Source organism: Capricornis sumatraensis, chromosome 5 (genome assembly GCF_032405125.1).
Source record: "Capricornis sumatraensis isolate serow.1 chromosome 5, serow.2, whole genome shotgun sequence".
Lineage (NCBI taxonomy): Eukaryota > Metazoa > Chordata > Mammalia > Artiodactyla > Bovidae > Capricornis > Capricornis sumatraensis.
In genome coordinates, this window is record NC_091073.1 from 60,786,831 (window position 1) to 60,814,719 (window position 27,889).

Sequence of the window (27,889 nt, forward strand, 5' to 3'; positions counted from 1 at the left end):
AAGAATTGATCAATTTGGGGATATTTTCAACTATTTCTGTTTTTCTTTCAAATATTATATCTCATTCCCAGGAAATTAAAGCATATGCTATCAAAGACTTGAGTCAAAGATGCCAACTGATTCAAAATGAATGACTAAACCTCAAAGAACTTACTAGGCAGGGACCATTTTAAATTCCTGTAAGCCAGCAAGGTTAACCAGTATCAAGGAATAATTGGTGTATCATACACCATTTTACTGCTCTGAAGATAACTCAAGCACTTTCACATTGAATCCCATTATCCTGCCTAGCAACTACCCAACAATTTCATGAAAAGGCACCCATCTATAAATTTAATATACAATTAATACCTGCTTATCTCTTCCTCCCAAAACTCCAGTAAAAAAGGCAGAATAGAAGTTATAGAGCCATAATAATAAACATAGGAGGTAACAATACTGAGCAAGATTTCAGCAAATCTATCGAATATAGGAAGGAGAGTGATTGGTACGTACCTTAGCAGACAGTCACAGGACCATCACTGCTGAGTAAGTGATGGACCCTACAGAATTTAAGCAGGCTCAGAACTGAAGGCAACAGTGAAGTACACAGCTAAATACAGGCAGGTAATTTCATGTTAGCTAAAAATATAATGCAACAGCAAGATCTGAAAACTGTTACAATCTCTCCCAGAAAGAAAAAGAAGTAAGGCCAGAGGCTCCATCCAGCAGCTCTAACATTTCATGGGAGTTCCAGATCATAGAAAATGTATATGCGTCTATGTGGAGGATGGGAGGGTGGTATCAAGAACTTAGTATTTCCCAGATTGCCAGTCTACCAAAACACAGTACCACACATTTTTACAGCAGAGACAGAGATTCAAAGAACAAAATAAAACAAAATAAATCAGAAAGTAAAACTGCATCAGACATTGTGGCAACTCTTTGAGTAGAGCAATGCCTTCAAAATCCCAAGTTTTGTTTTCTACCTGAAATTTTATATACCAAGCCAAAGTACCTGTTAGACACATAAAGTTTCAACATAATTGACCTCCCACACACTCATTCCCAGAAGTTTCACTCATTCCATTTTAACAGGGAAGTAATCTAATAGCGAAGACATGGGGTCCAGATGTGGAATCCAACTTGAGTGGAAAACAGATCCTAGGATGGAGTCACAAGCAACAGCTGTACAATCAGCTGAAAGTAGTCTAGACTGAAACAACAAAGAATTCAATATTCTTTTGGGCTTTGACCATATGACAAAGAGGTTAAAGAGGAGTTTTACAAACTTATTGGGACTGCTCTGGAAGAGTTAAATGATGTATAAAACCAAGACAAGATGTCCTATGAGAACAGTAATGTAAGCACAGGAAACCATCCGCTTCAGAAATGAATAGAAAATATGGTGACTATAATGTAAACAACGATGCTGATTTAGCAAAAAAGTTTGGCAGGGGGTGGGGGGGGTGGAGTAAAAAGGCTGAAATCCTTACGTATCAAATGAAGAAATAGCTGTATAAGCATTTTACTTAGAAATCTGGAAACAAAGTGCTAGGAAGAAACTAAATGCTGAAATGAAATCCTGAGAAACGGGAAAGGAAGGAGCAGGGAACTAACTTGCTTATAAGCACTGAAGAACTACTGAAACTATACACATATATCCCTGGTGGCTAAGTGGTATCAAGAATCCACCTGCAATGCAGGAGACCGGAGTTCAGTTCCTGGGTTGGGATGATCTCCTGAGAAGGAAATGAATGGCATCTCACTCCAGTATTCTTGCCCAGGAAATCCCATGGACAGAGGAGCCTGGCAGGCTACAGTCCGGGGGGTCGTCAAGAGTCGGACACAACTAGTGACTAAACGACCACCATAAATTGCTTTAATAAAAATTCACCAATATTCTAAAAAATATATATAGTAAATTGAAAATTTAGAAAAAATACTACTTACAATCTCTTCTCTATGGTCCTGAACTACTTGGGATATAAAGAGGTGACAACATGTAACCCCAGGTTTGAGATTCCAAGTTTGTTTTCCATTGCATTGTATCCGAGCACTGGAACTCACCCTCCCAGCAGCAGTAACAGCTCCAGAAGGCAGCCAACAGGGGGAGCATCAGACCTTCCAGGAGGGGTTGAAGATGTGGCAGAATAGACTAGTTCAGAAAAAATACCTCTGTGGATTTTGGTCCTTATTTGCATGCTTCTTCCACCACTTTTATTACTGTTTACTGCACTAATATAAAGAAATCTGTAAATTCTAAAGTGCAGGTATTATGTGTGCAATGTTATTTTAACAAAGTTTTATAATAAAAAACCCTAGTGCACTGTCAAAATGCCTACAACTTCCCATAAAGTAAAAAAAAAAAAAAAAAGAAAGCACCTCATGGGGCAACCAAGACACAATGGTCTTAAAAGTAGCTGGAATGTCAACGATATATGGCTACACTTTTTTCATTTATTTTCATGTTTCCAAATATACAAAAGGAAGTTCTGTTTTACTCTCCCAACCCCATTTTATCATTTTGGACTCTATACATAAACTCATAAATGTTTCTTCTTTTAGAAAAGAAGCACTTTTAATGTGAAAAGATCTTTATTTCAAAATAAAGAGCACAAGGTCTTACACAGCAAATAAAATTAGTGTTACTGCCCTCAGTGGTCAAGGTTAGCAACTTTTCTGGCTTATATTAATTCATCATGAACAACGGATGGACTGATTGGCCCGTAAGTGCAGCTGTATGGTCGCATGGTATAATTTCTTTTGTTGATCCTAGTGGCAAAATTATTAGGTTCCACTTAAAATTGAAAATAACAGCAGCTTTTCCAGATCTAGTTCCCAAAATTGTATCCTGAACTCATTTGTGTAAGATCTTAAGTTTAAAACTTTGTGTATCTATATCATTATAATCAGTATTTCTGACAATCACAGAGTAAGAAATTTAACTTTGGCTAACAGTTTTTCTCATCATGAAATCAAGTGAAATACCTTATGTTTGCTTTTTTCATAAATAGAAAATGACCAAACATTACAAATACTTCATTTATGTTTAGTGATTATATATACAAAGAATAGTCAATAAACAGGACTTACTATCTGTAATACTATATACATTAAATTATAATATAACCCCTCCTACAAAAGCTATCTGTTGACCAAGATAAAAACTGTTTCTAGAGATTAAATACATTAGAAATTACCAAAAAAAAAAAAAGAGAAATTAGAAAGTAGTCTTCAAATGCTAAAAATCTAGAAGAATTCTCCAACATCTGCTCTTTTATCACGACATTTGCTTCGAGCTTTTGTTCGAGCTTTGAAGGCTGCAGAATTATATAAATGCTGAAATGGAAAAGAAGAAAATAGGTGTGAGCCAATAAAGTTTTCGATATTCTTATAAAGTAAGAAAAAAAGATTATAATGTGACTATAATGTAAACAATGATGCTGATTTAGCAAAAAAAAAAAAGGGAGGGGGGAGGTGGAGGGAGAAGTAAAAAGGCAGAAATCCTTACCTATCAAATAAAGAAATAGCTGTATAAGCATTTTACTTAGAAATCTGAAACCAAAGTGCTAGGAAAAAACTAAAGGCTGGAATGAAATCCTGAGAAATGGGAAAGGAAGGAGCAGGGAACTAACTTGCTTATAAGCACTTAAGAACTACTGAAACTATACATATACATCCCTGGTGGCTCAGTGGTATCAAGAATCCACCTGCAATGCAGGAGGACCAGGGTTCAGTTCCTGGGTTGGGATGATCTCCTGAGAAGGAAAAGAAAGGCATCTCACTCCAGTATTCTTGCCCGGGAAATCCCAAGGACAGAGAAGCCTGGCAGGCTACAGTCCGGGGGGTTACCACGGACTGAAAGGAAAGAAATGAACTAATTTGACTTTAGACATATTTTATATGTTTAAAACACACAAAGAATGAGGGAGAAGATTAACACACGATAGTTCATGATGACTCTGTATGAAAAAAATAATCAAACATAAAATGTCAAGAAAATTTTTAAATAATAAAATCAATGTTGTCAAATATGTGTTTAATAGTTACACGCATTCATTCAACACTGAAAATAATTAAAAATAGTAGAATAATTTTGGAAGGTAATTTGGCAATACATCTCAAAAATCATAATCAAGCTCTATCGTCCCATGCAAGGATTTTATCCAAGAAATAATCCAAAAGAGAAACAAATGTAAAAATATTAGTATTTATTAGAAAGTTTTACAATGCCCAACAATCAATTATATGTCCATCAAAGTGATTAATTATAAAGATTTTATAAACATACAATAAAACAATTCACATCCACTAGGATGACTATAACTTAAAAGGAAAATAAAAACAAAAAAAGATATTGGTAAGGATGCCAAAACTCTCATATTGCTAGCGGGAAGGTAAAATGCACTGCAGTCATTGTAGAAAAGAGTTTGGTGGTTCCTTAAAAAGTTAAGCAACAGAATTACACATGACTGAGCAACTCCACTCCTAGGTATATACCTAAAAGAACTGAAAACAGGTGCGTTAATAAAAACTTATATGTATATGTTCAAAAAAAGCACAATTTAAAAGGATCAAAAGTGGAAACAAGCCAAATGCTCACAATGAACAAAGAGATAAACATGTGGTGTATCCATACAATGGAGGATTCTTCGGCCACAAAAAGACTGAAGTACTGACGACCCTACAACATGGATGAACCTTGGCAACAACATGTTAAGTGGAAAAAAAAAAAACCAGTCACAAAAGGTCACATTATATGACTCTCTGTCTGTGAAATACCCACAACAGGTAAATCCATAGAGAAAGAATGCACATTAGTGATTGCTTATCAGCAGATGGGAGGAAAGAAGACGTGAACAGACAGTGAATATTTAATGAACCTCAGCTTCCTTTTTGAGGTGACGAAAATGTTTGGAAACTAGACAGTGGTGATGGTTGTGCAACACTGTAAGTGTATTAAATACCACTGAACTGTACACTATATTTTATGTTATGTGAATTTTACCTTACTAAAAAAAATAATAAGGATTTTTGAAATGTTATGAAATTCTCCAGGCAAGAATACTGGAGTGGGTAGCCATTCCCTTCTCCAAGGGATCTTCCCCTCCCAGGAATTGAATGCAGGTCTCCTGCACTGCAGACAGATTCTTTACTGCTGAGCTACTGGGGAAGCCAAATAATATTAATCACTATTTAACATTACAAATTCTCTAAGCACATTTGTTCTCCTCATCTGTAAAATGAATCTGGTACTTACTAAGTTTAGGCTCAGTCATCAGATATGAAACAAGCACTTTTGTCAATATTTATCCTTAAATATATAAACTTTACAGAACAAAGGGAAACAAAAAATGAAAATAGTTTCTATGTTAATAGGATTATGGATAAAAACTTTCTCGTCTTAACCCTCCATACTCTAAATGGACGAAAGTTTCTATACTTACTAGTCCAGCTCTATCTGAAACACCATGGAGAACTAAATAGAATTCAGAGACATAGCTAAATGCCTGTCACCTGGCAGAATCAAAGCTTTGGCTCCACTTCTGTGCAATTCAGTCCTCTTGAAAACAAAAACCAAACCTACCCTTTCAAACCGAGAAATCTTCATTGTCTTCAATGCAGCAGCATCAAGCATCACTGGGGGTCCAAGTTCAAATACATTGCGAAGGAATTCATTCGACTTAAATAAAAGAGGCAATAAGGCTCAGTATTAAACATCAGTTTTCTTTTTTTTTTACTACATAAACTGAATTCTGGTTAACAGAAGTTATGTGGAGTTTATAAATATGAACATATATCACTTATTTTCTTTCTGTTTCTCATAGGACCAAACTGTTTTCCAAGGCCCCGAATTCAAGAAAGCTATGTCAAACTAGTTGCTTTCCTACAAAGAGGTCAATAGTGCTCCAACAGTCAAAGAGATGCCCCACCAAGCTTACACTACACAAAAACAAAAAGGACAGTTTCATATTTATTCACCTTAACTTTCAAAAATAAATTTGCTATTGTGCATAACATATACTGAAAACAGTCTGTATATTCAAACTAATTTCAAAAGCAGTGATGTGAGGTACATTCAAAACTACTCTCTAATTTAAAAGCAAACATATAGAAAGGATATCACCCACTCACCTGTAAGTGGTACTGCATTCCTGATCCGAGAATCTCCTTAAAGGTGTCATATGTATGTTTTTTGACCCAGCAATCAATATACATCCTTTCAGGACCAAATTTAACAGTTTCTGTTGGAAAGTCCCGTTCCTAGTCAATAGAAGAATAAAAATTTTAAAAGGAACCAAAATGATCTAAAGAGATCCTACATAAACAGAATTTCTAAATACACAGATACATGTTGAAATGAACAGCATGGTTTAAACCAATACCTCCATCCCTGAAATACGAATAGGCTAGAAAGTAGAAGTACTATCCTCCATAGAGAGCGCAGAGTTTGTCTAGCTGCCGTAGACATGGCAAAACTATCTTGTTGTGAATGTTTTTCCATTTAAAAAGCACTCAACAAACTTGCTGAGAAATTCAGATACGTGTAGTGGTTTAGGATTAGGGGTAGGGAGGGTTATAGGACAAGTCAGAAAGACAAGATGCCCCCACAAGCCAGTGGTGACATTAGGGAAGCAGAAATCTAGGAAAGGAAGTAAAGACAAATGGTGTTAACTAACAGACCAACCAAAAGGGAGAAGGAGCAACTAGAGGGTTCAGGGGGCCTTTGAAGATTCTTATTAAGAAAATGAGAGATAACATTTACGATTTCAGAGATGGAATAATTTTGCCAGAAGACAGTTTATAAAGTATAACCATGGGGCGAGAAGAGGTAGTGGTGGAAGTGAAATGGAAACAGGAACAAATACAGGATAGGGTTTTCCAAATGAGCAGAGAAGAAATCCAGAACACTGACAGAACTTGAGACAAAAACAAAATAGCTGCTCTATATTTTAATAAATCATGAGAAAGGAAGAGTTACCCACATGGTGCAGTGGTAGAGAATCCACCTGCCAATGCAGGAGACTCAAGAGAGGTGGTTTCCACCCCTGTTGGGAAGAGCCCCTGGAGGAAATGGCAACCCACTCCAGTATCCTTGCCTGGGAAATTCTATGTAGAGGAATCTAGTGGGCTACAGTTCATGGGTCAGACATGACTGAGTGACTTGAGCACGCACACACACCCAGGAAGGGAGGAAGTGATTCCCATAGAGACAGGAGAAACAAAGCGATGGGATCTGACTGGGCAGGACCAATCCAACTGCCTTCCCCACGTCTGTTTAGTCCCCACCTCTCACAGCAGACACAGGATCTTATGTAATAAAAAGGATGCTGAATTCACATGGATATGCCACTCCCTGGCTTGTGACTTTGGCAAGTAATATAACCTGTTTGGGTCTGTTCCCTTGCCTGTAAAGGCTATCTATACGTCTACCACATAGAATTATTAGAGGTATAAGCATGTTTTGTGAAGCACGTACAGTGCTTGGGCTGTTACAACAGCTTAAAACAACAACAACAAAAAAGTATGATTCTATTATTTCAGCATTTCTTATTTCAGAAAACAGAGACACCAGGAAAGAACTCCCTATAAACTCATATGTATCCTTACCTATTCCTCTGTCTTAAATCAGACAGGCCTTCCTCCCCAGTTCAAGGCTAATCATTATTCTTTCAATGCCTCTTACCACAAATCTTTCACTTTATTTTCAAAGGCTCCTTTCTCCATTGATTCCTTTCCCCATAAACTGTCTCTAGCATTTAAAAGAGCAAACTCTCCCACAATCCAGTAATCAGCTCTCTTCTTCCCATCACAGCCATGTTTTTTAAGTCAAGACGTACTATCTCCACTTTTTCACCTCCCATTCACTTTTCAATCCACTTCAGTCTGGTTTTTCTCCCATCATTCTACTGAAGCTGGTTTTATAAAGGTCATTGTGGTATTGGGAGAAGACTCTTGAGAGTCCCTTGGACTGCAAGGAGATCCCACCAGTCCATCCTAAAGAAGAGTCCTGGGTGTTCACTGGAAGGACTGATGCTGAAGCTGAAACTCCAATACTTTGGCCACCTGATGTGAAGAGCTGACTCACTGGAAAAGACCCTGATGCTGGGAAAGATTGAGGGCAGGAGAAGGGGACGACAGATGATGAGATGGTTGGATGGCATCACTGACTCAACGTACACAGTTTGGGTAAACTCTGGGAGTTGGTGATAGACAGGGAGGCCTGGCGTGCTGCGGTTCATGGGGTGGCAAAGAGTCGGACATAACTGAGCAACTGAACTGAATGACCTCCTAAGTGACAAATCTCATTGACACTTTCCATTCCCTCTCTGGATCTACCCGCAGTGTTGGCCCTCAAAGACAGCACAGTACAGTGCGTTCAGACTCCAGCTTTGCTACTTCCTGTTTTTTGACTACTCCCCTGGTCTCCATTTTTCCTTAAAAAGATAATCGTACTGTTTAAGACCTACACTGGGACCAAAACAACAAAACTGTATGTCAAAGTACCAACATATCAAATGTTTACCAATTTAATACATGAACTTCAAAATGGGTTTTTGGATGAAAAGAAATGGTGTGGCAAAACAACCACACCCCAAATGGACCATTCTCTGCACCAACTGAACAAGATCCAACAAGAAAGCGGAGTCCCTCAAAGAAAGCTGGGTTTCAATGTAAGAAAAGAGACAAGATCACTAAGCAAGGCTCTGAGACATGCAGGTAGACTGAAGCTGAGCTGCAGGAACAAGGAACCAATCAAAAGGCAAAGAAGGAACAGAAATTCTGAGATGAAGAAGAGAGGGTGGGAAAGGCCTGCAGGGGAGGTCACCAGAGGACAGAATTATGAGGCAAACACAGGGCTTTCATTTCCATTGATAGCAGAGGGGGTCGGGGGGCAGAGGGAGGAGACAAGAGGCCTGTTAAAACTGGTTCACATCGAGATTTCACATGTGTCTTTCTCAGGAGTCAGTACTTTCTACCATGACCAGCCTGGGCTGAGGGACCTGTCAACAGGGTCTGTGGGATCCTACCAACCTTAAAATCTGTTACCCAGAGAGGACCCAAAAAGACAGAAAATCTGAAATCAGTTATAATCCAGAAAATCTACGACATTTCATTATTTTATCTTTTGGAGGCTACAGGATCTAAATACAGGAATAGTTTATTTCTAAATTCCACTCAAGAAAAACGCTTATTTGGGGATTTTACCATGCTAATTATAAGACCAACAAGATGCTTAGTATGTATTATGTATGTCTGCTCGAGTCAGGGTTTTTTTTCTTCCTCATTTTGTTTTTTAAATAACATCCTGAGTAAACATAAAGTATTTTCTGAGTAAACATAAAATATTATTATAAAGCAACTGGTATTAACATTAACCAAAAATTTAGATCACAGAGGACCTGTATACTAATTTATACCCTAGGTTTTACTTTTTTTAATGTAAATTAAAATGAAGAGATTAGTTCTTAAGCAGGCTACGTTAAGAATCATTGGAACACTTGAAAATTGGATCTGAGTGGGGCTTTAGTATTTTCTTTAAAGTTCCCATTCTAAAATTTCATACACGTTATACTGAATGACTCTTAACTAATACTCTGGAAAGAAATGCCCTATTAGCATTTATCAAAGAAACTTATCCTTAACCATGCACTATAAGCCCTAAAGGTTTCTAAATCAATTTATTTGCCAAGTAGGCTAGAGCAGGTTAGAGGTCTACAGAAAGGATTCAAGCATCAGAAAATTATATGCTGGGTTTTGTTATTTCGGCTTTCAGCACCTAGCTTTCCCAAGGAGTTCACAAAGGTCTCTGCTTAAAGATACTGAAGGATAGGCAATAATTTACTATTTACAAAAATAATTCACTATTCATACAATACTAAGTATCTATGTGCTAATGATAAGCACCAGGTCTTGAATGATGGCAAGTACACCAAAGTAAAGTACATTTCTATCACTATGAATCTTTTTTATCTTTTTCAACATCAACAAAAGGAAAAAAATAAACTGTTATAACATCAGAATTAATTTTTCCTTTGTTTGAAAAGAAAGAAAATTTTCTCATTTTTGTTGTTAAAAACCTGCTCAGTCTTAAAATGAGGAAATGATTTAGCTCAAAGGTGAAGTTCAATCAGCAAAATCACCCAATTGACAAGTCTGGCTTAAAACAATCTAATTTCAAAAGAATTAATTAGCTATTAAAGCATAAGAGGCCTACCTCCACCGCCTTCAGGATGTCTCTGAACACTGACCGCTGCTTCCTCTTGTCTACCTTGGCCCGGTGCTTATTTCCATCTGTAGCCAAAGTCCTAAGTATCTGAGTTAAAGACTCCATGTCTTCATAAAAAAAGTCCTAGTCAGAGAAACACTTATTAACAGGCAAAGATTTGATCCAGAAATACCGTCTACAAGATACTACCGCCAAATAATGAACACTCCTCTTCTAAGTGTATCCAGATACATTCAACCAACACTTAACTGTGTTCCAACTGTATTCAAGACGTTACTGGGACTTCCAAGTTCAGTGACAGTCAGATACACATAAATCAATAGTTTCTAGCCTCTGGTTCCCCAGACCCCAAGGCACATGTTCCCAGAACTCCAAATTTCTTTATATCAAAAGGGCAAGCTATTAGTAATGCTTTTTAAAGCTCCTAATTTCTAATTTACTGGCCACATTTCAAATAAGCAACCAAGTATTTACATCAGGTGCACAACTCAAGTGATTAAATTATTTCAGAAAGAAAAATATTTTAATTCCTTTTGGAGGGAAGCCACAAAATATATTACTATTTGCTATGATCTTAAGTTAGTCAACTTAAGGCTTCTTTATTACAGTTTAAATGGCTATACTTTTAAGAAGTCTATTTTGGGTGTTTTTATTCTCTAATTAAATTTTACAACCACATTAAAAACTAAGCGATGATTCAGAATTATTTAGTTGACCAAAACTAAAGCAGACAGAAGGTAAGACATCTCCAGCTCTAGTTATTAATACCTAGTTATTAACCTTCTTTGCATTAGTGGTAATAATCGTTTAACTTATTCTATTAAAACAAGAAAACTCTTATCTCAGCATTCTTCACATTGTACTGTATATATTTATTAATTGTTCCATGTCAAAAGGTACAGATGTAATTTCTATTAATGCCTAAAATGAAAAAGATTATTACACTCATGGAAAATAAGCTTGAAATCAACATAGATATTAAGTACGCAAGTATTTTCTTATTGTCAGTATTTCAGAGATTGTATATTCTTAACTGTTCTAACAAATGTTTTCTTTCATGTTCTAATTCAACTTCCTATGGCTGAATTAGCTGGAAATGACACCTGTTAACAAGACTTTCATCTGGAAAAATGGTTACCAAAACTGAAAAGCTATTATTAAAACAGTTCAATGTTATGTTGATGTCTGTATTTATATTTCACTAAATTTGATTCCATCACAACAAAATGAGAATTGTTTTACTTGTAGAAACAAGTACATTTTAGGGACTAACAGTTTCCTACTTATTTCACTGGCTATTAGTTTTTTTGTACTATTCTCAAAAAAAAAAAAATGTATGTAAGATTCAAACATATATATGGGAGAATACACCAAAAATTAACAAGACTCTATGCATTACCGTAATTTGTTCTAAGAACTGGGAATCACTGCCAGTGGTTCTCAAAAATCTTATCTCCCAGCAGACATTTTTTTAATCAGAGGAATCTGATATAAAAAGGGGATAGTTAATACCACCCACATCTCGTAAGTTTATTGTAAGGCCTAAGTAAAATATATTTATATATTCTAAAAATACATAAAACACAGTACATAAATATCCATTATGCTATAGTTCTTTTATGATACAGCCTGTTTCAGTATAAGAATTTAAATGCTTCCAACAGGTCTACAGATAATTATTTCATACTAAAATAACAGCTATAATAAGTAAATGGTTTCAAAAGTTGAGTAGAATTAAAATGAAATGAAACCACAGAAAACTTGAGTTCAAGTACACAAAATGAGATGCTTATGGCCACAAAAATCATATCCTGAACTAATATTTTCTATATAGTAGTCACCGGAGCACTGATTGTAAACAAAATGAAATAAGCTGTACTAAGTGTTAAGAAACAACCATAGGGAAGCCTAACATTAAAACAGAGTTTGATCCCTCCCCACTTCACTGCAAAGCGCTGATTACTATTTCCAGAATGGTTTTATCTGACTACTCAACTACAAAAACTTTTATTCTTTTCACTCCTGCTAATTGAGGCAGAATGTCTTTGTCAGGGTATGGAGACATTTTTATGTGAGCCAGTTATCCTATAAAAATCAAGAAGTGAAAAACATGTGATTTAAGGCTTAGGAAATGTGTTTTGAGTCCTCTGATTTTATTTCCACTGTGTCTCTGTCCTGAAGCACTGCCCCTATCAGCTTAGGTGGAAGATGGAACAGGGAGAATTAGGGACGGTCTGAGAATACTGTATTTTGGTACAATTTTCTGAATTAGTTTATCACGTGGCCCTCAGACCTATAATTTTACCCACTAAATAGTCTTTCTCTTAGTTTGAGTTGCACTAGAGAGCTCCAAGGAGAAGGCAATGGCAACCCACTCCAATACTCTTGCCTGACAAATCCCATGGATGGAGGAGCCTGTTAGGCTACAGTCCATGGGGTCACTAGGAGTCAGACACAACTGAGCGACTTCACTTTCACTTTTCACTTTCATGCGTTGGAGAAGGAAATGGCAACCCACTCCAGTGTTCTTGCCTGGAGAATCCCAGGGATGGGGGAGCCTGGTGGGCTGCCATCTATGGGGTCGCACAGAGTCGGACACGACTGAAGTGACTTAGCAGCAGCAGCAGCAGCAGAGAGCTCCAAAAAGGCTACTACTAGACTACTAGCAAGGGGGAGGTGACATGCAATTCAGCCAACAGTGCAGGAATAGCTACCACTTACACTGTACTTGGCAAATGTTCCAACAACTCATGGAATGGCTACCCACTCCAGTATTCTTGCCGGGAAAATCCCAAGAACAGAGAAGCCTGGTGGGCTCCATGCAGTCCCAGGCATACAGTCCAAGCTGTGGGACATGACTGAGTGACACTTCCATGCACACTGTACTTGGCAACAACTTGTAAGGTATTAACATTACCACCTCCACTTTAAAGGTAAGAATAGGACTTCCAAGGTGGTCCCAGGTAAGAATTCACCTGCCAATGCAGGGGGGTGGCTTCAATCTCTTGTCAGTGAAGAGCCCACATGCTGCAGGGCAACTAGCTGGTGCACTACAACTGGGCCTCCGCCCCTTGCAGCCCACCTGCACAACTAGGGAAGCCCGCCCACTGCAACGACGATCCTACCAACCAAAACTAAGACCCAAGGCAGCCAAATAAATAAATGAGTATTTTTTAAAATAAACAAATACAGAACTTACTTAACAAAAATAGCAAACAAACACTTAAGTTCTGTTTTTATAACACAGTTCATTTTTGTCATTGACAAGGATTTGGTCAAATTAAACATGTTTGAGTGACTGCTCTTGACTATCACATATGATTTATTAAGTCAGAAAAGGTTAAGATATGCAGGTGGCAATACTATCTGCATTTATGCAAATTTAAACAAATTCAACATATATAATTTAAACTGCATCATTAGTTTACCTTTAGGATGCATTTCAAAGGAAAAAGAAAAGAAATTACCATTTCTAGTCAGTAGAGGAATACAAGGTTAAAAACTAGGACATCTGGCTTCTGTGCCTTGAGGTTAAGGAGCTATTAACTAGTTCAATAAAATTAAATTGATTGCTAAATTTGAGTCCAACTTCTCACATATGGAGACTCATTAGCTACTGAGAGTGTGAATAACTTACTTTTAATTCATATCAGCTATCTTTCAAAATAAGGAGGGTGTGTGGGGGGCAGCCAAACACAGGCCAAGAATGGAATGTGAAAAACCAAGGCAACTCAGAACATGTATTAATCTTATTTAGAATTATCCACTCTTAACTAACATCTTTAACTGCAGAAAAGCGTCATTCCAGAAAATAATCTTTCTCCTTAAATTGAAAAGCAGCTAGGAAGTAACCCAAGATTCACAATAGAGGTCACAAACCAGGGTGACCAACTGCTCCATATAGCTAGCCTAAGATAAAGGGCTTCAGGACATAGGACTTTTCAGTGCTAAACTTGGAATACCACCAGGATGGTGGATCATCTCTCAGTCACCTACCACAAACTCAAATACCTCCAAAAGCAAAATTGTGGTATTTAAAAAAAGAGAAAAGAAAAAACAACCATGAGTGGCCAGCGGTAGAGAACTACAAAGCACATGTCCTAGGCTAAAGGGACATGTTTATTTTCATCTGTGGCTTAGAAAGGACTTCCCTGGTGGCTCAGACAGTAAAGAACCTGCCTGCATCGTGGGAGACCAAGATTCCATCCCTGGGTAAGGAAGGTCCCTGGAGAAGGAAACGGCAACCCTTGCCTAGAGAATCCCATGGACAGAGGAGCCTGGCAGGCTACATTCCATAGGATCGCAAAGAGTCGAATAGGACTGAACAAATAACACACTTGGCTTAGAAAAGTTAAACATGATGGTAACTAAACTCATCTGACTTAATCCCAAACCTACATTGACATCATATTTCGTCCATTTGTCTGACATTTATTATAAGTGCCTGAATTACCTTAATGTGTCTCAGGTCTGAGAAATCCAAGCAGATCCAAAAGATTATACAAGACGGCTCTCCATGAGTAATAAGAGTGTACTTAAACTTCAGTTCTGGAGGCGGCAATGATTAAGTACAATGAACTGCACTCAAATGCTGCTCTACCAACCAACCACTATTGGTTTACGCTCTTGTTCTGTATTACATCATCACTGCCAAGAAGCAGGACAACCAATCATTAGGCTCTCAAGTGGGCCATGCTCTTGAGTTTTCATTTAATTCTTAATTGTGAGGGTAATGACAGAGTAATGGTTCTTGTGGCATTTTTACCCATCAGATACTTACACTCTCCATTCCTCTGGCCAATTCAAACAGAAGTGCCAAAGATTCACCAGCAGCTATTCTCATGTTCACATCATCAGAAGAAAGGAGACTTGGAAGTTTATGGAAATGCCTGGAGAACAGCCAGTCATTACTATGTGAACACAACCAATTATATCAATAAATGTCATTTTTATAAAATAAGAACAAAAAATACATACACCTCAAGCTTTTTCTTCACTTCATTGATTGGGCATATGGTCAGTAATAATGTCCATGCCAGAAGCGAGCTGATATGAAGTGCTGTATTAGGGGTGCTACAGATAACATTAGTGTCTTTCTCTTTGAGATAGGACTTGGTGAAGATATTTTCCAAACACTGCAGAGTTGAATACAGCTCCTAACGCATAAGAGCAGGAAATAAGAGTACCATCTTAAATGAGAAATGTGCAAATAACTGGATTCAAAAGGCTCTCTACTCACAGTAATGTCATCTGTGGCAACAAAACAGCAAACACCAAAGCAAGTTGCACACTAAAAAAAGCAAAAAATAAATCAGACATTAATTTTTGCCATTTTCTTATTAATTTTACATATTCCTGCTTTTATAATTCAATGTGAAAAACTTATCAGCTACATGACTATGTTAGGTCCCAAGTATAGTATAAAAAGAAGGAAAAAACAGAGTTAAGAGTTAAGGGAAGTGGGCTTCAGCTAAAACCCAGTAAGGTCTGCTAGTAAACTTAAGAATTCAACTTTAGCAAAGTTACTCCATTTCTCTTGGGTCTTCCTTCATTAATCCAGCAGATCATTTCAAGCCAACTCCAAAGATGCTTACTCTTTAAAAGAAAAGTTAAGATAAACCTAGACAGCATATTAAAAAGCAGAGGCATCACTTTGCTGACAAAAGTCCATATTGTCAATGCAGTCATGTACAGATGTGAAAGCACAAAAGAACTGATGCCTTCATTGAACTCAATGGAATAAAGTTGAGCAAATTCTGGAAGATAGTGAAGGACAGGGATGCTTGGCATGCTATAGGCCCTCACAAAGAGTCAGACACAGCTCAGCTACTGAACGAAAACTATGTATATGGATAGCTGATTTACCATGCTGTACAGTAGAAATACAATATTGTAAATCAAGTATACTCCAATAAAGCTTTTTAAAAAAAAAAAAAAAAAAGAACTGATGCCTTCAAACTGTGGTGCTGGAGAAGACTCTTGAGAGTCCCTTGGACTGCAAGGAGATCAAATCAGTGAATCCTAAAGGAAATCAACCGGGAGTATTCATTGGAAGGACTCATGCTGAAGTTGAAGCTCCAATACTTTGGCCACCTGACGCAAAGAGCCAACTCATTGGAAAAGACCCTGATACTAGGAAGGATTGAGGCAAAAGGAGAAGAGGGCTGTAGAGGATGAAATGGTTAGATAACATCGCTGACTCAATGGACATCGATCGATCTGAGCAAACTCTGGGAGATGGTGAAGGGAAACCTGGCGTGCTGTGGTCCATGGGGTCACAAAGAGCTGGAAACAACTGAGTGAGTGAACAACAAGAAGACATCCAAGATCTCCAAGGTAAAACCTACCTAATAAAACAGACTTAGCATATTTATATATAATCTACTTCTAATATTATAGGAGCCATTAATTCTCAGAACACTTGTGCTAATTATATAAAAGCAGAATTTGAAATTTATAAGGCTTTATTACTCTTCATTTCCCTTTTCTCCATACGTTATCACTAAAATGCCCTCATGTTGTTCCAAGTATCACTAAGGTGTAAGTCTTTAAAGGCATCATTCACATGCCCCCAATTTCAGCTAGTTCTGTTTCAGTACTATGAGGACACCTGTAATATTACTCTGTTTGTTACCACTATTTTATTCTCATTCAGCTCAGTTCAGTTGCTCAGTCGTGTCCGACTCTTTGCGGCCCCATTAATCACAGCACGCCAGCTAAGTTATCGTAAAAATTAGACACTGTTAAAATTCTAAAGTAACTGAAGCATTATTCTCAGTAAAAGAAATTTTCAATATGTAATCCTCTCCTAAGTAAGCAGCAGAAGCCAGGACACATTTCCTAAGAGAAAAAAAGTAGGACTGCCTTCATTTAATAAAGATTCCTTCTACTAATATGCAGAAGAATGACAGAATTTTGCTTTTTTACAATTCACAGCAAGAGTGAGAAGGATGAAGAAAGTACCTTGGATGACCGTAACAGCTCACAGGCAACCAAAACTTAGTGATCGCCCCAAATACCTAATCAATAGTGTTTTCTGTCAAACATTGAAATACCCCTAATACTCCTGAGCAGTTTTAAAGCTGCAAGAAACTAGCCGAAAAGGAAGAACAGAAAGGTAAAGAGATTACTAACTACTGGGGGGCAGAGATTCCTATAAAGTTACCAAACTCCTACTCCTTTTCCTCTAGACTCCTCCCAGCATCTATATATGCAGTTGGTAAACCAAGGAACTCTCAGCAGAAGTGACCTGCCTCTGTCCTCCAGCTCTCCTTATCTCACTACCACAGCTGCCATTTGAAAAGAACCTAGACGCAGGGCAGAGCTGCAAGACGGATGTGCCGAAGGACCTTGCTGACTTGACTGGGCACTGATATGTACAAGAAATAAACTTTTATTAAGCCACTAAGACTTCAGGGTTTACCTGATAGAGAGAATAATGTCATTTACCTTGCGTGCATGCATGCTAAGTTGCGTCAGTTGTGTCTGACTCTTTGCAATCCTGTGGGGTGTAGCCCACCAGGCTCCTCTGTCCATGGGAGTCTCTAGGCAAGGATACTTGAGTGGGTTCCCATGCCCTCCTCCAGGTGTCCTTCCCAACCCAGGAAAGCACCCAAGTTTCCTGCGGCTCCTGCATTGTGGTTGGCTTTTTACCACTGAGCCACCGGGAGAGCCTATCATTTACCTTAAACTAAAGAGTAGGCTAATAATTAGTATTAAAAAGTTTTAAACAAACTGGTTCTCTTGCTAGAAAAACAGCTTAAGATTAAATTTACTAACAATAAAATTCTTATTATCTATTAAGGCTCGTAAGATTCTTAACATCCATTAAGATTCAAATCCACTTCCTAAATCCCCTAAGACTGCCTCATATTTCTGTGATAAAGCAAAAGATGTTTTGTGTGATCATTTAAATCACTTATTTAGCATAACAGAAACCAACAACCAACTCCTCCACCAAAATTCACAATCTTACGTATGTAAGTGGTAAATATCAATTAGAAAATGAAAGCTTTTCCAAACCCCCCAAATCAGAGGAATATTTCAAAAGTCAGAGTTCCCTACATCAACCAAATCCACCCATGTAACTACAGCACTCAGCTCTTTCATAAGGACTTTTAGGTTAGAATTAAAACAGCAACAACAACACTCCATTACATTTCTCAGAATAAAAAAATAACTATACACAATAAACATTGTCTAGACCATTTGTTTAAGCTCCAATAAAAAGTGGGTAATCCTAAATAATTCAACATCGTACTGTACTTCATATAAGCACATGATCTTCAATTTCAAAGATGTAGAAATCTGCTCTATAAGGGATATTCTATTGAGCATCAGAAAATTTAAGACAAGAACTGTCATATTGAGTCTGCTCACTAAAAAACAAATGAGAATAAAATGATAATAAAAACCTTCTGTATTTTTGAAGATGCTATTTTCCTAGATCATCACAAGGTCTGAGTATCATGCCTAGATAGATATCATGCCTATAGTTTAAAAATTCTGTACTTACAGTTTGCCTGGCCTGGATACTAGCTGTTCCATCACAAATTATTTTCTTCAGGATTGGTCCAAGAGTCTTTAAAACCTCTTCACTTTCGATTCCAGGGCCCAGCTGAATGCACAGAACAGACGCTAATGCTGCAGCTGCTCGCTGTTCATCACCTTTACCTACAGAAGAAATCAGCAATTATGACAGATCACTGTCAGTAGACTTCTTAAGGCAGCAGTTTCCCAAATGTGTTCTATTTCAAAATAGCATCTACCAATTATGAAACTCAGAGTATGCTCAAGGCTTTGGCATGACCTATAAATCTAGTGAGGTTAAAGAGCTCAAACTCTGGAAGCAGGCCACACTTGAATCCTAGATCTATCACATACTAGCCAAATGACCTTCAACCAATTATTCTTATTCTCAAAACAGTTCCTCATCTGTAAAATGGAAATTAACACCTATTTTAAAGAAGAGTACTGTAACAGGTCAGCAAAATAATGCATTTCAAGCTAATCTGACTTTCTAAGTCCTTCATGAACTCACAAAATAGTGCACAAACAGCCCCTGAAATAACTTGTCAAGCATTTCAGATGTACACAGGCCATAAGGTAAACTAAAACCTTCAGGGCTTTCCTCCACCAATACTGTTTTAAATAAGCAAGCGATCAAAAACAGGTATTCTTGGGAATTCCCTGGTGGTACAGTGGTTAGGACTCCACATTCTCAGTGTAGAGGGCTTTTTTCATTCGCTCTTTCATCAGGAAACCAAAGTCCCACAAGCTGCATGGCACAGCCAACTATAAATAACAGAGTCTTTAAAACTATATAAATACTTTAATATAAGTGATTGAGTGAGTGAATGAAGTCACTCAGTTGTGTCTGACTCTTTGCAACCCAGTGGAGTGTACCTGCCAGGCTCCTCCATCCATAGGATTTCCTAGGCAAGAACACTGAAGTGGGTTGCCATTTCCTTCTCCAGGGATCTTCCTGACCAGGGATCAAACCTGGGTCTCCTGCACGGCAGGCAGATTCTTTACTGTCTGAGCCACCAGGGAAGCATGTTAATATAAAGCTAAGTGTAAATTAACTCTCTTGAGAACTGTATACACCAAAGGGTTTGCATAAATTTTGAATTTCAATTATTTGATAAATGTCTGTGCAGGTTGTAACGAATTTTAAAAGGTCTGGTCCAACTACCTTATAGGATACAGTTTCAATATAAATACTTTTAACAAAGCCATTGTAGTATCTCAAAGAAGCTGGCTCTGCTATCAACTATACCAATAACAAGTTATATAACTTTAGACCAGTCTCGCATTTCCTAGGCCTTTCATCTCTCTGCACAGTGAACGATGGATAAGACCAAAGGTTTCCAAACACCCATTCTTGACAAAGCTTTCAACCTGAGGGAAAATGAGAATAAAGACAAATGTTCTTACTTGGCAAAATAATTAAGCTGGTATCCCTAAACCTTTTGAATTCTGGCATTTTCTAAAATTGAAAGTCTGATAATACTAGACTTAATCTTTAAGGTCTCTCTTTATTCTTAAAAGTTCTTTGATCATAGAGATCCTAATATGAATTCTAGAATCTCTATGCAAAGTTCAAGAATTCAAATATTCCAAGGGATATTCTGAAATAAGAAAATGAGGTAGATAATTATGATACTGTTTTAATTTTAGAAAAGCAAAGTAGGATGGCTTTTTAAATAATACTTTTTGTTGACATCTGACACAGTATTCAAGCCTTTGTTATGTACAAGAGAATGGCAAACACCTCTTTTAATACAACTAAACTTGACAATCCACCCCAATCTTTCCTAATTTCAAATGCTTACTACATTTTTACATTTTGAAACTACAGTTTCAAAAGCTAACAAGTTTGATTTTGATTTCTAACAAGATTGATATATTCCCTGTCAAGTACAAGGTTACAAGAGTGCCGGGAGCCAGCATGGGGAATCCCGCCCGTGGCAAAGGTCATGAGGAAGGGGGCCTGACAAAACACAAAGGCGGGATCAGGCCTCAGGGGTCCCCCATGGATTTTCTCAAGTATCTACCCCCAAAACCAGAGTCTGCCTGCTTTACTGTGTTATGCTTTCCACCTACTCTTCTGACATTAACAGGGGGCTGTCCCCCGACCACCTTTTTCTGGAAAAAGTTAATTTAGAGCTTTTAGATAATAAGTCTCCTGGGCATAATAAGAGTGTTTCAATCCAAAAACCCCTCTGATGGCTTTCTAGCCTGCCTGCCGGACTCTTACAGCTGCGCATGTGATTGTTTGCAGCCTCCCGACCGCAAGAGGCACAGGAAGCTTAAAACATCCTAGGAATGTAGCGGCTTCCGAGGAGTCAAAATCATTTAGAATAGGACTGATTAAGGGTTTCATTTGTTGAGCCAATACTTGCTGCCAAATTTTCCTATCTTTTATTTGTTGATATAGTTGGTAGGTAGAAAAAACAGGTAGTAACCCTGGCATTAGCAACATTAGATCTTTGAGTTAAGTACCTTCTTTGTTATAACCCACTGCACCTTTGTTCTACAGGAATGTAACGTTATTTAGTACTTTGAGGGTGATGCAGATTAAAGAAAAAACACTTCAAGGGAAAAAGAGTTTTTTGGTTGATAGACATTTACCTAGGAAAAGAGCCATAAAAATGTTAACAGGCCCCCTGGCCAGAAGATGATGTAAAACCACCTGGTACCTTTTGTATATGGGAAGGTATGCAAGAGGAAAGCCTGGTCTCAATTAGGGTCAAGACTGCTGCCCCTGCATAACTCTGCATATTCCATTATTTCTTTATGTACAACTTGGGGTATATAAGCTGCCTTTGAAAATAAAGTTGTGGGTCTGGCACCGATGCTTGGCTCCCCCATGTCATTCTTTTCTCCCTTTTCTGGCTGAATTCCCATCTGGAGTGTGGAGGCTCACTGTGTCTACTTACTTGCCCTGGCTTCTAGGACCCACTAGAGAGGGAGCCCAAGGCAGGGCACCCTCCACTATTCAAGTGGGCACCAGTGGCCTACGTAGACAGTGCAAACTCCTTGTCTCAGAGTTTTATTGGTTCTCTGTGTAAACCAAGTTATTCAGCCTCTTTTCTCCACTAATTTTCCTACTACACTATTCTTTCCTAATCCCTCTTTATATCTGAGTAAATAAGTCTTTCCTCGCCGATTCCATCCCTGCTTCAAATTCCCTGGATCCACCAGGGCTGGACCCCGGTACAAGAGTGAGCCAGACTTTTAGTGCTATTAACAAATGTTACTGCACAGAAGGTCGCAAATTCCTCTTAGGTTCTGTGACTGTGTAAAGTAAGGACATTACCTTTTTTCAGGCAGCGCTCAATGCTATCAGTTAAAGTCATTCTTCTTTCCAGGATAAATTCATAGAGCATCTTTGAAGCCAGTGCATTTTTAATACCTTCAAGGGCTGCCTGCCTTGTTTTCGCACTATTTAAAACAAAATATAAGAGAAAGAAGATACAGCTGGAGTGCACCATCAGTCAATGAGACTTGTAAAAGCCTAGTTTCCTCTAAATTTTTTCTATTTATAGATTTTTTAACATATAATTTTCATGTTCACACCATTTTTCAAATAATAATTTAATTTTCATCTACAACTCACCCTACTACATATGATAGCATTTTTCTGCTTATTCATTTAATAACCACAACATTAAATGGCCACATAGTACTTCATAGTTTCAGTGTATAAGGCATGTTCTTCTACATTACATATTCAAGTAAACACGTATTTTTTTTTTTAACAGTACAAAAGTCCAGAGATCCTGTTTACATCTTCTGGGGTTTTTAATTCCATTTGTTTCAATTTGGTTCCAGAGTTACTGTTAAGTAAGAAAACAATTTGGCTTTAGTATCTCTCAATAGCTATCCTTTCTAGTTGAAGATTAACTTTTAATTCAGCAAATACACTTCAATTATCAAACACAGATATGTGCTCTTATTCTAGAACAACAACTAATCTGAGTCTATTAATCTAAATTCTAGTGGCATGTTCCTATCTACATTAAAAGTCCAAAAGCACAAAAAACTAAAATATCCAAAGTAAACAAATCAAGCTTTAGGAAAACATAATGCTCAAAGAAATAACTGCACATATTTTATATAAACGGTGGCTGATCAAAATCACCCAGAATGAAAAGAGCTTCCAATAATTCCCACCTCTTATCCAGGGTCAGGTCAATGAATCCCTTCAACTTATACTCTAAGTCTTCTTGAGTTCCTTCCTCATCAAGGACTTCTGGCCCTAAGGAATAATAAAACCAACCACTGTAATTTAAACAGAGAAAAGCAGATAGGGAAAAGTAATAGAATAATTAGCTACAAGAATTCCTCGACCTAAAACATCCTTTTATCTAACATCGCAAATCTAAACTGAAAACTCTTACCATCTTCAGCAAAACTGGAAGGATCGCTGTAACCACTGCAATGGCTCATTGTTTCAATCGATGCATCCTCATCACTAAAAGGTTGAACACTTCGATGCTGGCCACCTAGTACGTAAAAGAGTGGAGGTAAATGATTTTGTTGTCATATATGCAAATACTTAACTTGGGAATTTTAAAACTTACTTAAAAACAAGCCAGTAATAAAAACTCAAACTTAAGAGATAATTTTTTTTAACAAAAGAACACACTTAAATATTCCTAATATAAGTCATTTCACCTACTATGTATTATTTCAGAGCACCAACTATTTACAATATACATCAACTGCAGAAATGTATCAATCATCTAGTATGTGACCGTTTTTGGTTTAAAAAAAAAACCCAAACAGTATTACAGATTTAAAAAAACCACTTACCAATTACTTCAAATCATGAAGACGATAAAAATAGATCAACATAAAAATAAGACAAATATATTTTCCAATGAGAATAACATTAACTGGTGAATGGGTTAGTTTCTAGGTTACACATGTCTTATACAAAGCGAAATTTGAGGAGTTGTGGGATGGTAGTTTTAAGTAAGACAATTTTAATTGAGAGGATCAAAAAAGTTTAAGACAGAAGTTTTAGATGCTAACAAGTGGATCCAACATGGCACAGAAAATCATGACAGCAAGTGGATGAAGTGACTGATCACTAAAGAACTACAGTGTTGGTAAGACATGTAAGAAAAAAGAGCTCTGATACCCAGTGCAGTGAACTACAGGAGTTTTGTTCCCAAGTCATGGAAGACAGAAGAGCTGAGAAGTCTTGCGAACTAGCATACAAATCACTTAAGAGGCAGGACTATGAAATGGTCCTCAAGCACTGCACAGAGGCCCTCCTTCCTCTGACCAGCACTCTATGGTGGACTTCACAGGGCCAAGCCCACTGGAGAAAGCATCTATTCAAGAGTCCTCTTAACAGAGTTGTCTCATATTTGCAAGCAAAGAATTATAGGCAAGATGCAAGTTGATAAAGATTGTTTAAGCATGGTGTGCTTAAAATTGGGAATTTGGTTTGAAGACTTTGAACAATGTTCAAGACTTGACTTTTTTCACATGCCAATTTCAGAAATGACTACAGTATTTTAAAAACCTACTTTACTGTAGTGACTAGTGACTAAGCTGGATGATGACTTTTCTACTATGATGGGTGCACACGTTAACATTTGTTTCTAGTCACTCCTTTGGGAAGATAAATAGTGCTCTTTCAAAGTTTGTATATTTTTGGTCAATTAAGAGTCGAATTTTAAGACCTTAAAAAGACGTTTCGGTATTTGATATACCATAAAAAGCCTGTTAGACAAATCATGTTCAAAAGAAAGGTTCTAATATACCCAAAAGTTTTAAAATATCAGTGCTATTATTAAAAAGATTAAAATCTTTTTTTAAACTAGAATCTTCCTCTCAATTTCATCAATCTAAGGAATAAATCTATATTCCTAGTCACTGTCATTTCTAATTATTTTTGTTTTGTGAGAATTTCATATTAATAAAGATTATTCAGTCATCAATTACACTGAGCACTAAGTTAAAAGAAGTCCCCAATTCCACCCCAAAAGTGACCATGAGTCACCTGATTTAACTCTGAGTTCCAATCAAAGATTGCACTAAATATCTCTTAGGTCCCTATGTTCAAGAAATCTGTATCATTTAATACATCTTAAGAAAGGCTTCTCAAAAATTCTGAGTATAATTAAGCCTGTTGCTGTCTTTTTTATAGCTTTAAAAAATCAAAACAGAGATGAGGCTTCAGCAGATTTTTAAATCAACACAGGAAGCAAGTGGCCTTCAAATCTGCTTGCTCTCCAAAAGAGATTAAAGTGTGCCAATCAAAGAAGTGAAGTATAAAGAATAAGCAATGAAGCCAAGACACCAAAACTTCCTAATCATCGTGCTTAGGAAAGAATAAACAAATAAACAAAGACCTATGACATCATATTCTATTTTTGGATCTGTCTTCATGTGTTTTCATGATCTGAAGTCATGGCAATAGTTGAGTCATCTGCTTAACTTTTACTAATATTTATTCACAAATCATCTTTTATTTTTCACATTCAGCCTATTTTTAAACCGTCAAAAACAGTTTCCTATCCAGGTGTTATTCAGCTCCCTTCTCTAAGTTTCAATGATTTCCCAAAGTTCAAGGGGAAAGAGATTATTTAAAAAAAAAAAAAAAATCAAAGGGAAAAAACCTGTATGGAGTATCTAATATACAGGTCACACTCACCACCTTGTGATCCTAAGTACCATTAATGAGGTGGCCCTTTAGACACATTAAGTCCTTACTTCTTAAAGGGCTTACTTACTAACAAGGTTTTGTTCTTTTCTAAAAATGCTCTCTTCAAAATAAGTGCTATGAAAAACACACACACTTGAAGAACAGATCAATTTTATTAGCTTCCTGGACCCCCTCCACTAACTTAAAAAGTATTTAAATGGAAAACCCCAAAGGATAGACAGAAGTTGGTTTCTTGGTTGTACATGTGAAGATTTCATATGAATCCCATCTCTTCTACAGATGATATTTTAAAATACCAGTAAGGTAAGAGACTTTTAAGTACAACTTTGTGAAAATTTTCCATCTCTTCTACTCAACTATTATTTATTTGAGTAAGTAATATTCAGGTGGAACCAACTTAACCTTTTCAAAAAGTAAACCTCACCCTCAAGCCCCAATCAGAGGCAAGCACAGCTAAAAAGTTCTAGTGTAAACGTCCAAAGATAGTCAAAGCATGTACAGTTTTATAAACTATCAAAGAATTGTCTTCCTGCTGCTGAAAAGTCACAAATGAGAATTTCGAAGTAAAATTTGAAAGGCAACCCCCCACTGCCTTCTGAGATTATTCTCTAAGTACCAGGAAGGAAGGAGGCTGGACAGGAAGCTTCAGAAGGGAATAAATGTTCCTTAGGGAACCAAGGAGGCCATTACCATTTTCAAAATGACTTTAGCTTGCTCCATCTCTGTGTTTGTTTCAACAAAAGGTAAACTTGAAGAATTAAAATTAATACGGACTTTCTAGACAGAATTTAAATGTTTACTTCTGACGAGAAGACGAAGCAGAAAGGTAAAGAGGTGTCAATTCACACAGAGCAACTAGATGTATTTTATATTTTGATCAAGAATGAACTTCATGAGCACCGAAAGCAAACATTCAATCAAAATAAAGATATAAAAATGGGGGAGGCTGCACCTATAATTCATTTCTACTGTCAATTATTAAATATTTAATACACGAGAGCAAGTTTTCGTCTTGCTTTTTAAATATCACTTTCCAATTCTTTAAAGACTGACCTATTTATTTGCTAAAGAACAAAGGTATATCATTCTGAGGGTTAAAGTGGCAACTGTATTCACAAATACATATGGCTAATAGATTCGATGTAATAACATCTGAGGTTATTTTAATATTTAATTTCAAAGTTTCAATAAAGCAATTATTAAGTGAGATGACTTTACCAGGGTTAACACTAGCTTTCAGTATGGTGTGTCTCGTTGGAGTTTCTGCTTGAAGTCATTTTTTCTTAGCTGTATAGTTAGGACTAAAAAATCATTAATTCCAGGAAAAGTTTCGACTTTGCAAAGAGGAATCCAAAAAAAAAAAAACTAAACTTTTGGCTAACTGCAATCTGAGCTCCTCACCACTCCCGCATATTCCGGGCTCCCAGCGGAGAACCTACAAAATACAGCACAAAGGAGCACGCAGTTTCTGCCCCCGGGAGTAGGAGCTGGCTTCGACGGGTCGCCCGAGAGCTGGGGCCTCGGGATTTGTGCGGGTGCCAGATAGAGGTAGGAGCAGAGTCTACGCTGGGACAGTGGACTCCAGCCTCTGGCGCCTCGGCCGGGCCAGGTGCACACGCGGGATGCACAGAAAGGCAGCCGAATGGGATGCCACATGGGCTCCTCTTCGTCACCCCGGCCCCACCGCGCAAGGCCCAGGCCGCGTGACGCAAAAGCCGGTCCAAACCCGCCGGACGTTGGGCATTCCCGAGAACTCCATGTTGGAGCCGAGTGGTCAAAGGCGACCAGTGACAGCATGGACAGAACTCCGAGCTCGGCACCACCCTCTATCAAAGAGAGCTCTAGACCGCCAGTACCAGTCTCTTCCTCGCCCGCCCAGCTCCCAGTCACCCCCAACCCCGACCCACTCTCAAGCGCAAGAACCCATCTACCCCTCTCCCTGCCCCGCGGCCGGTGCCCAAGAGTTCGGTTCGCACGCCAGATCCAAATCGCGCGAGGTTCGGCTCCCAGGGCACGCTGGGAAGCGTAGTCCGCCGGCCACGCCAGGCGCCCCGCCAACGCATACGTCTAGAGGAATAGAACTACAACTCCCGGGGTGCCCAAGGCTAAGGGACTCGCCAACCCGGCCGGTATCTGGGATGCCGGCGGCGGGGATACTTTCTTACCTGCTGTCGCCGCCGTCGCTGCAGCTGCCCCTGAGCCGCCGCCACCACTGCCACCGCGGTGGGGAGTGTTCCGCTTCTTATTCTTCGGCATCGTGGGACGCCCGGTGCCGCCTAAACTCTAGCTTAGCGAGGATCAGCCGATGGAGCTGCACTTTTTACTCGTGCGTCTGTGCGACGGGCGGCTGAGAGGCGAGTCTTCGGCTAACAACAGAGGCGAGAAGCGGCGCGGGTAAGAGTGGGCGATGGCGGCAGCAGAAATCCCCGTGAAGAGCTGTGATCGGAAACGATACATGTTTCTCTCTAGCGCGGGAGCTAAGGCGGGGC

General features: G+C 38.1%; 2 protein-coding genes across 2 annotated transcripts; both read right to left on the reverse strand.

The window, feature by feature from the left end:
- Positions 1-2,609: 2,609 nt before the first annotated feature.
- IFRD1 (interferon related developmental regulator 1) lies at positions 2,610-27,750 on the reverse strand. The gene is made up of 12 exons (XM_068972351.1): positions 27,566-27,750; positions 23,119-23,223; positions 22,892-22,976; positions 22,035-22,159; positions 18,729-18,886; positions 15,453-15,503; positions 15,191-15,369; positions 14,994-15,102; positions 10,202-10,336; positions 6,118-6,246; positions 5,570-5,665; positions 2,610-3,321 (listed from the first exon to the last, which is right to left on the reverse strand). Exons 1-12 carry the CDS (start codon positions 27,654-27,656, stop codon positions 3,232-3,234), a joined length of 1,353 nt encoding a protein of 450 aa, XP_068828452.1. The 5' UTR covers positions 27,657-27,750; the 3' UTR covers positions 2,610-3,231.
- LOC138079654 (uncharacterized) lies at positions 27,699-27,858 on the reverse strand. The gene has a single exon (XM_068972353.1). The coding sequence runs from the start codon at positions 27,855-27,857 to the stop codon at positions 27,699-27,701; it is 159 nt and encodes a 52-aa protein (XP_068828454.1). The 5' UTR covers position 27,858.
- Between the last annotated feature and the right edge of the window lie 31 nt (positions 27,859-27,889).